This window comes from Arvicola amphibius, chromosome 5, assembly GCF_903992535.2.
Source record: "Arvicola amphibius chromosome 5, mArvAmp1.2, whole genome shotgun sequence".
NCBI classification, from domain to species: domain Eukaryota; kingdom Metazoa; phylum Chordata; class Mammalia; order Rodentia; family Cricetidae; genus Arvicola; species Arvicola amphibius.
In genome coordinates, this window is record NC_052051.1 from 25,289,827 (window position 1) to 25,299,933 (window position 10,107).

The 10,107-nt window shown below is 42.9% G+C and overlaps 1 protein-coding gene across 1 annotated transcript; it reads right to left on the bottom strand.

Moving 5' to 3' along the window:
- Nucleotides 1-1,917: 1,917 nt before the first annotated feature.
- On the bottom strand, nucleotides 1,918-5,430 carry LOC119814069 (beta-defensin 36-like). The gene is made up of 2 exons (XM_038329357.1): nucleotides 5,373-5,430; nucleotides 1,918-2,063 (listed from the first exon to the last, which is right to left on the bottom strand). The coding sequence occupies exons 1-2, from the start codon at nucleotides 5,428-5,430 to the stop codon at nucleotides 1,918-1,920; spliced, it is 204 nt and encodes a 67-aa protein (XP_038185285.1).
- Nucleotides 5,431-10,107: the final 4,677 nt, after the last annotated feature.

Consider the following 10,107-nt stretch of genomic DNA (forward strand, 5'->3'; position numbering starts at 1 on the left):
TGGCTGTCTCCTAAACCCTTTTTTTCTTAAGTTCCTTGTCCAGCACTTGGTCACAGAAGTAAGGAGAAGCTGCTAGCACCGGATGGAGGGACGTGCTAACCAAGTTGTGCTAATCCTTTCACAACCCAGGTGTCCGTCATCACCATGCGGTACAGCTTAAGTACTCAAGGCTTTCCTGGACCTTTCGACCTCATTAACCCTTTAAAGATGTGTTAGGGAATGGCTGAGATTAAAAGCTTGCGCTACCCCTAATATGTAGCAGATCCAGCTTTCCCGGCTGTATATACAGTCGTTTATACACTACTTCTGTGTGTTTCCATTCCATCGGGCCTGACAAGTAACAGAGATGACAGAGCACACGAGGGACTTGAGTTTGCACTTCCCTGATGGCTAAAGATGTTGGTCTTTTTTTCATGTAATTATTGGTCATTTTTGTTCTTTTTGAGTTCTTTATATATTCTGGATACAAATCCTCTGTCAGACATCTCTCCATTCTGTATTTAAAAATGGCAATCAGCCAGATGGTGGTGGTGACACAATGCTCAGGAGGCAGAAGCAGGCAGATCTCTGTGAGTTCAAGGCCAGCCCTGTCCACAAAGTGAGTTCCAAGACAGCTAGGGCTGTTACACAGAGAAACCCTGTCTTAAACATAGCCTCCCCAAAAAGAAAATGCAGTCATTGAAGAAAAACAAAATCCTGGAGAGGGCGGAAGGGAAACAATTCTTAAATCCTACTTCTGAGAATATAAATTAACATGATCACTATTGAAACAATTATAAATAGAGCTGAAACAACATTCTAGTCCTGAGCACAGTCTGAAGGAAGATAGATCAGCAAGTGCTCCTGCTACCTGCGTATCTGTGGTTATCACAGCCCTGCACACGGTAGCCCAGTCAAAAGACATCGTAGGAATGGATGAAGAGCCTGTGGACCGGTCAGGTCTAGTGACTCATACTGGTAATCGCCACACCTAGGAGGCTGAAGCAGGAGGCGTGCCGTAAGTTCAAGGCACCTTGAATTGCAGAGTGAGTTCCAGGGTAGCCTGAACTCACTTACAGAGTAAGACCTTATGTCGGAAACCAAATGTAAGGAAGTGGGGGTGGGGCTGTGGAATACACAGACAATGAAGTGTTTGTCAATCATGAGGGATCAAGCCATTTCATTTAAAGGAGAAAGGGAAGCAGGAGAGATTGTCTTGTTAAGTGAAACAAACCAGGTTTGGGAAGACAAACATGCTTTTCTCTCGTGTGTGGATCTTAAGAAGAAAATAAAAATGACACAAATATTAAAAAGGGATTATTAGGGAAGTAAAAGGGCTTCGGGGAAAAGTGTAAGAAATAAGTGAGGGTGAGCATGATCAAAACATACTGTATGCCAGATGAAAATGTCACAATAAAGTCCACTATCTTGCACAATCAATATACACTAATAATATATGTAAGAAATTAAGCACCTGGGGGTGTGGATAGGTTACACACAAACAGTATAATACTGTATGTGAGAGAATTGGGGGTACACATATTTTGGCATTTTCAGGGATTGCAGAACCATAGACTATGAGAAATGACTATACTCACATCGTGTCTAGATTACTTATAATTCCAAATACAGTGTAAATGCCATGTATATAGTTCTTGAATATATCGTTTACAAACAACGCGAAAAGGCAGCCTGCACCAGTAAAGATGATGTTCCCCGAAGTTAGTTAGCCCCGCAGACCCGAAACTCCTAGGAAAGGTGAACTGAACGCACGAATGCACCCTTTTACCACACATGCCTTCTGCTGACGTCTGGCTACGCACACAAAGAGGCAAACACGGAAGTCAGACAGTGCTGCTTTAATGAAGCTCCGGAAACAGCCGAGGTCAGACTCCGGGTGGGTCCGCCTTCGTTTTTGTCACCTCGGGCTTTACAGGGCTAGTCCAAATCCTGGGACAGCTGTGGCACCTTCTGGGGCTTCACACAGCACATTTTGCCACTCCAGCACAAGATGTAGAACTTTTCATTCTTGGAGCATTCTTCGCGGCAGGCACCCTGAGATTTCCAGCACTTTTCAGGGTTCCCTAATCCAGGGTGAAAACAAGGACATCTTTGTCAGATTCATGGTTCCAGGTAGAGACCAGAGAGAAGGCCATGGAAGGAGCTGTCCCCTCTAGGGGTTTAGGAAGTTCATACCATCTCACATTTTCTAAGGGCACTGCATCTCAATCTCAGCCTTCGTAAAAGCTCCCTTGGGAGTGCCGTGGATTGCAAGAGTTAACAGCACAGTGGCTTATGAGACTAACGGGAACGTCAGAATCCATACCCTGGACTTGAAATCTGTCTGTCTCCCAAACCAGCTGGTAGACCCGGAGATGGTGGCTTCCTTTTTAAGAATCTGTTCCCTCTTTTCTACAAGGAAATGGAGATGCCTCTGCTGTAGCATAGAGGGGGTAGCTCCATTGGGGCTTGCCTAGCATGCTGGAAGCCCTGGGCTCCAGCCCTAGCATAGGACAGACTGGGAATGATGGCCACATCTGTAATCTCGGCACTCAAAAATTGGGGGCAGGAGGATCAGGAGTTCAAGGGCATCTTCAACAACACACAGTGAGTTTGAGACCAGCTCCAGCTACTACATAAGACCCTGTCTCAAAAGAAATGAAAATAAAATGTAAAATAAAACTAATTATTAATTTGTGCAAAACCACTAGTATTAGATAAATCCAGCTGTGAAGTGAGAGGACCTCATGAAAGATTGAGCAGTTTGAGTTATTTTACAAGGAAAAAAGCTGAACTAGAAGGAACACATTAGTCAAACGTGAACGCTAATGGCATAAGAGAAATGCAAAGTGGAAAGGATATTGAAATAAAGAAGAAAAGCCACAACTGGTCAAAATGCAGAGAATTAATGGTCATAGGGAGTCTGGCCCAATTACTATATCTACAATACCCATCCACCTAAGACTTGGGGGATATTACAGGAGAGGAGAGGGAAGACAGCAGGAGGCAGAGGACCAGGACGCCAGCTGCTACTGTCTTCTAGGCATGGCTGAGATGCTATGCCTATGAAACCCTAATAATATGGCTGCATACAAGCCCTGCATGACCTCATCGATAGATATGGCAGTGTGGATGGGGAAAAGCTCACCAGGCCCCACCCTCTAGATGAAGAGCCACAGGCAATCAATGGCCGCTGAGAGGGGGAGAATCGGTTTTCTCCAGGGATGAGCTCCCTGATAAATTACCCCAAATGGTCATCTCTAAACACACATACATATGAGCAGTATTGTATGAATGGCTACATCCAGTAGAATATATATATATATATATATATATATATATACATATGAAGGGATCATAAATTCAAGATGGAGTGTTGAGGACACAGTGGGAGTTGGAATGAGGAGAAAAGAGGTGGAAATTACATATTGTGCATGAAATTCTCAAAAAATATAAAGTATTTTAATTAAAAACAAGGAAGAACGGATCCTAACCACTAGACCACCAGACACTAGAAAGAAAATTGAATAAGAAGAAGCAGTGGAAAGTGCCAGCCATTGATAAGAGATTCAACATAGCCAAGTGTGTTCAATTTTACTAAAACAAAGAAGGAGACACAACAAACACATCAAACAATGTTCAACAACATTTCCTCCAATGGAGAAATGCTTGAGAGGCATGCCCAAAGGGCGTAGAGTGTGCCTGAGAGAGCTGAACCAAAACAGGATGGTTGTTGCAACATCACTGGACATCACACACACACACACACACATACACACACACACACACACACACACGTGCGTGCACGCACGGGCAGGGATAGACTAAAACTTATTGATGGTAATGCTTTATGCTAGAATCAAGGTTGGTGGCATGTATTTAAGATACTCATGCCTTCCAAGGACAAAGGCCAGCAAGGAGCTGTTCACATCTGAAGCTGAACAAATATTGCCTTTCCTACAGACTCTGATGGGGCAAGAGTTCCAGACCAGTAAATCACACACAGGATTAACTGCTAAATACGCAGTGCCTTATAGAAACACAAACTAAATGACGACTTAAAGTCAGGCCACCAGAGCTCAGTGGCAGAGTGCCTGCCCAGCATGAACGACAAAATATATAAATAAAATGAGTACATAAGAGACTCAATGACTGTGTGTTCTGATGAAAGAGCCATTCAACACGATATGAAGATGGAAGTATACTGAGAACATGAGCAGAAGTTGTCAATGGCTTGAGGACATGTTACCCCAGAGGTGTTTGTTGTAAGAGAGAGTGGAATAAGGAAGTAGGGTATAGTCCCTCTTTCCCAGCAGGCCAGGTGCGTGACTCAGTGGCAGCATGCTTCCACCCATGGGGCCCTGGGTTCCATCCCCACCACTACAGAAAAAAAAAAGAAAGGAATATAGAGGTAGGTTGTAAATTTGAATCCGAATCTGAAATAGCAGTAGGAATTCATGAGTGTTTGTTTTTAATAGATTTTCCTCCACTTATGGATACTGCAAAGCTTAGAGACATTGAGCAGCCTATAGAAATTAGTACCCAATTCTTGGAAATTGGAAGCGTGGAAACTAGTTTTGACAGGAAATTAGAAAACAAGAGTGAAGCAGGCATTCTATGACACCAGAGACAGAAGAAGCTATCGAGGACAAGTAGTGCTCTATCAGAAAGATCGACTCCTCAGATCAAAGACTCGCACACTGACTGAGATGAGGAGTCTGGATTGCGATAGGAAGGATGGCAGCAACAGATTTAGCATGCGGCTTAGAACCATTAGTTTAATCTCTGTGAGTTCAAGACCAGCCTGGTCTACGAAGTGAATCCCAGGACAGTCAAGGCAATTATACAGAGAAACCTTGCCTTGAAAAACCAAAATAAATAAATAAATAAATCATATTTAACTGAGTCTTGATGTATCCACTGTCTCCTGAATCCATCTGCTACTGAGGGCAGAATAAAGGGGGGATTGAAGAAGTCCTGGTGACCTAGTCATTTCTCCAGGGCAGAATTGTATCACAAATCATGAGAGACAGATGAAATTGGCTTCCAGGTTTATATGTAATCCCTGGACATCTAACTCCCAACTTCTACTAGCAGAATGGAAGTTCCTGGGGACTCTCAGACTCTCAGATGAATTACAGAAAATGAAGAAGCTGCTTTTGTTGCAAACCAACATTTCAGTGGGTCCAGTCTTAACGTTTTAGTCAAATTTATCACGTAAAAAATCAAAAATGAGGAAAGATAAATGCAGAGGAGTGACCTGACTCGCAGGTTCTAATCCCAAGATCTGAGACTCTTCCCACTGCCCCAGACATCCGGCCACCCACTCAGGCCCTAAATACGCTGGCCAGACCCACTCTCCAACTCTGTCCCTCTGTAGGGCTCTAGGTTACCTGGAATGACCTGGGATAGCAGCAGCAACAGAGCCATAGCTAACACTGCGGTCCTCATGGCTTCAGGAATCCCGAGGTGTCGGCTGTCTGGCAGTGGGAGAAAGTTCTGAATCCTTGTCCTCAGAAACCTATGTGTACAGTCTGCCCTGAGCCAGCTGCCTTCCCTGTCGCTAGGCCTCTATACCCACAGTGCTGACCACACACTCCTACGCAGACACTCCCTTTATCCGCTCAATGACCAGCAAGATTAAATCCGACGGTCAGGGTATAAGTATATGTGGATCTCTGTCAGTTCCGCCCAGAATCCTCTACTCTGGAGAGAAAGGAACTTATGAGCCCCTCTCCCTAGATGAGAAGCTGTTCCCAGTTGATAGCTGCTGGGGCGGGAGGAAGGGGCAATCAGTTGTCTTTCAGAGTGTGGCACCTGCTAGATTGACTGTGGTCCGGTGAACCACATCCAGAAGTCTATGGGCAGCACAAATTGGATTCATTGGGTTGTTTTTTACAAGGTGGAGCTGAAGAAATGACTCAGTGGTTAAGAACACTGACTGCTCTTTCAGAGGAACCTACTTGGGTTCCTAGAATCTACATTACAGTCCACAACCATCCAGTTCCAGCAGATCCCACGCCTTCTTTTGGCCTCTGTGAGCACTGTATGCACATGGCACACAGGCATACATGCAACCAAAACACCCACATACATACAATAATAAAATGTATATTTTTTTAAACAAAGAAGGAAGGACATAAAGCTGGAAAAACAGTAGGGAGGTGGGAAATGGATCTGAGAGAAATCAGGGGAAGTAGGAGTGGATACAATCAAATTCATCATGTGTGTGTGTAAAATTTTTAAATAATCAACTAAAATATTACATTTAAAATGTTAATACATTTAAAAATCCTCGACACTCCACACTTCTTGCCACTCTCTACAAAGTCCTACATTGGTAGCTCTTCTGGTAAAGCGCTTGCCACGCAAGCATGAACCCCGGGTATGATCACCAGAATCTACATGAAAGAGGCAGAAGTGGGGTGTGGTGGTGCACGCCTTTAACTCCAGCACTTAGGAGGCAGAAGGGAGATGATCTCTGTGAGTTTGAGGCCAGCCAGATCTACACAGGGAGTTCCAGAACAGCTAACGCTTCATAGTGACACAGCTGTCTCAAAAAAAAAAAATTAAAAAAAAAAAAAGATGAAAGAAAGGTATGGTGATACACACTTACAACCCCTGTGCTGGGAAAATAGAGGCAGGCACTTAGGAGCCCTGGTGCTCACTGTCACTGGCCAGCCAGTGAGAGCCCCTGTCTCAAAACACAAGGCTCCACACACACAATCACACAAATCCAAACACATGTAAACACACACACACTTTGAAGTCCAACATCATCGAGGTAGCTATCCACAGCTATCAGAATTCTCACAGAACTTAGATGAGCTAGTTTAAAACACTTTAACAGGGGGCTGGAGAGATGGCTCAGAGGTTAAGAGCATTGCCTGCTCTTCCAAAGGTCCTGAGTTCAATTCCTAGCAACCACATGGTGGCTCACAACCATCTGTAATGGGGTCTGGTGCCCTCTTCTGGCTTGCAGGCATACAGACAGAATATTGTATACATAATAAATAAATAAATATTTTTTAAAAATGAAACACTTTAAGAGATTTTAGCTGGTCATTTAATCCCTCACAGAGATTGGTCTGCCTCTGACTCCGAGTGCTGGGATTAAAGGTGTTCACCACCACTGTGTGGCATGATATTCTCTATCAAAGAAATGGGCTCCTGTTGCCTAAAATGCCCACTTTTCACAAGAACTTTGGCGTTGAAGCCAAGAAAGCCAGAGTTGAAATTTTCCAGCTCACTATCCCAGATGTGCCACTTAATTGTGTGACCTTAGAATGAATCACATTCTCTCTCTATGATTCAGTCCCATTAGTGATCAGATTAGAGCCCAGGGCCTGTAAAACTCAACCCGACCCTCAGTAGTCTGGCTCCCTGAACATTCAAAATACACAGAAAATGAAAGTCTATAGAAATCTAAGGCTTTGCCACCAATGTGGAGCAAACTAATTGGGCTTACACCTACAGAGCCTACATACAGAGTCCCACAGCCATGACCACCAATCTTCAGTCTCTTTACAGTCTTCTTAACTACAGGCTGCCCTTCATTGCCACTGCTGATAGCAACCTTGGATCTTGTCCTTGAGTTGGTGTCACAGAATCTTAATGATGTCCCCTCTCAGCCTTAGAACTTCTTGTTACTAGGTGTGTGTGGCTAACTCGACACAGTTGAGAAGAGAAAACCTCAGTTAAGGAATTGCCACCATCTGACTGGTCTATGGACCTGTCTGTAGGTCATGTTCTTGATTTTTTTTTAGTGGGGGGTTGTTGCTGTTGTTGTTGTTGTTGAGACAAGGTTTCTCTGTAGCTTTGGTGCCTGTCCCGGAACTAACTCTTGTAGACCAGGCTGGCCTCGAACTCACAGAGATCTGCCTGTCTCTGCCTCTCGAGTGCTGGGATTAAAGGCGTGCGCCACCACCCAGCTATGTTTCTTGAAGGTTAATTGACATAGAAGGACTATGTGGGCACTATAGAATGCCACTGTGGGCAATACCATCCCTAGGCTGTATAAGTAAGCTAACTAAGGAGAGAGAGAGACAGAGACAGAGACAGAGACAGAGACACAGTAATTAGCATTCTCCATGGTCTCTGCTTTGGTTCCTACCTCCATATCCCTGCCTTGAATTCCTTCCTTGGTTTCCCTCAATGATGAACGTCTGTCCTGCCTGCCAGCTCCCAAATAACCACACAGAGACTTCTTATCAATTACAAAAGCTCAGAGCCGGGCGATGGTGGCGCATGCCTTTAATCCCAGCACTAGGGAGGCAGAGGCAGGCGGATCTCTATGAGTTCGAGACCAGCCTGGTCTACAGAGCTAGTTCCAGGACAGGCTCCAAAGCCACAGAGAAACCCTGTCTCGAAAAACCAGCTCAGTTGATAAGTTAGGCCTGTTTTTAGCTAGTTCCTCTAACTTAAACTAACTCATTTCCATGGATCTGTGTGCTGCCATGTGGTTCATGGTCTGTTGCCTCATCTTCTACATGACCTGCTTCCTCTGAGTCTCCTAGCAACTCTACCCTTCTTCTTCCCAGCATCCTCTTTGCCTGGAAATTCTGCCTAGCCAGTAGTTGTTTAGCTTTTTATTAAACCATTCACAGTGACATATCTTTACACAGTATAATCAAATATCTCACAAAATTTCCCATTTTTGTCTAAATAAAAAGGTTTTAACTCTAACATAGTAGAACTATATACAATAAGAACAATTGTCAGATAAGAGTTACATTTATAATATCCAATCTATTTGTATTTGACAGATTCAAAGAAAATATTCCATTATTTATCCTGTCTTGGTGAGTCCAAAGTTTTGTACCTAAGTTACTTTCCATCATAACTAAGAAAATGTATAACTATAACTATCTAGTCTTCAACTTCATCAGAGACCCCCAGAAGGATGAAATATTATTTTAGAAAACAGGAAGTACAAGCAAATTCCAAAAATATAGAAATAACAGAGACATCTGGATACCTGAACAGTCACCCAAGGTTCCTCTGCAACAGTGGGGCATCCAATCTTTGGCCTACAGGCTTAGAATATCTGGCAGACTTTTCTATAAAGCAGGAATTTTTGAAGGACTGTCCTGCCTAGTCTTGGCAAAGCTTGACAGTTTTTTCCTTTGTGTCCTGCTTATTCAATTTGTACAGCATTCTGTCAGTAATCAAGGCAAGGACAGTTTTTTTTTTCCAAATGAATAGTTTTGCCACAATGAAAGCAAACTCCATATGGAGGTTCCTCAATGCCCATCATCCTTTCTGAAGTAAATTGGAGCTGCCAGGAGCAGACGTGTCTCACTATCATAAAAAGGCTTGAGTTATTAAACATCTTAAATGTTATATTCTGTAGGTCTTTGAAGTGCTTGAAGGCCATCTATCTGTCTGTCTGTCTGTTTATCTATCTAAATACCTGTTATACCTTGAAAACATATCTAACATGACTACTAGTTTGACTATCACAGATTATTAACTACTAACTTGCATTTATTTATTATCCTAAATAGATTTCAGGGACTAAAACTTTACATTACAATGTTAAATGAACTGCATAGATATAATATCTTAAGAATAGATATTGTATAACAAAAATATGCACAGTATAATACAGTACAACAAAAATAACCTTAAATTTGTATCAATATACAAAATTTCATACCAATGTAAAATATTTGAAACTCGTGGTTGTTTAAAAGTAGACTCAACAATACACCCTTTTATCCCACCATTTCTATACTATATTCCCCATTTTTCTCTTCAGAAAGAGATCCCTGAATCTAATCTTCTTTAGTCAGTTTTTTCTTTCTGATCATAACCAATAACAATTTGTAACCAACCTCCCTAAACAATGACAAACATCCATAACCGACCAGATGACCAAAACCTACCCACCCTACCTCTTTAGGAAAAGGGCCACTGAGCCAAACAGCAATAGTACTGGCCCTGGCAGACACAGGGCTTAGGTCTCTCTTTTGTCACCCTCTCTTCTGTGCCTCCTCCAGGATGGAAACTTCCAGAAGACCAGTGTGCTCTTCCTGGAAGCCCATTTTATCCAAAAATCAATCTGTTATAAGTAAACAAATGATTGAAGAATATGTACAGGACTTAAGGCGTCCCTAAAATTGCAAA

Coding starts and splice junctions, on each gene's coding strand:
- LOC119814069 (XM_038329357.1), bottom strand. CDS start 5,430: ATGAGGACCGCAGTGTTAGCTATGGCTCTGTTGCTGCTGCTATCCCAG. Junction 2,064..5,372: donor GCTATCCCAGGTCATTCCAG/GTAACCTAGAGC, acceptor ACCCTGGATTAG/GGAACCCTGAAAAGTGCTGG.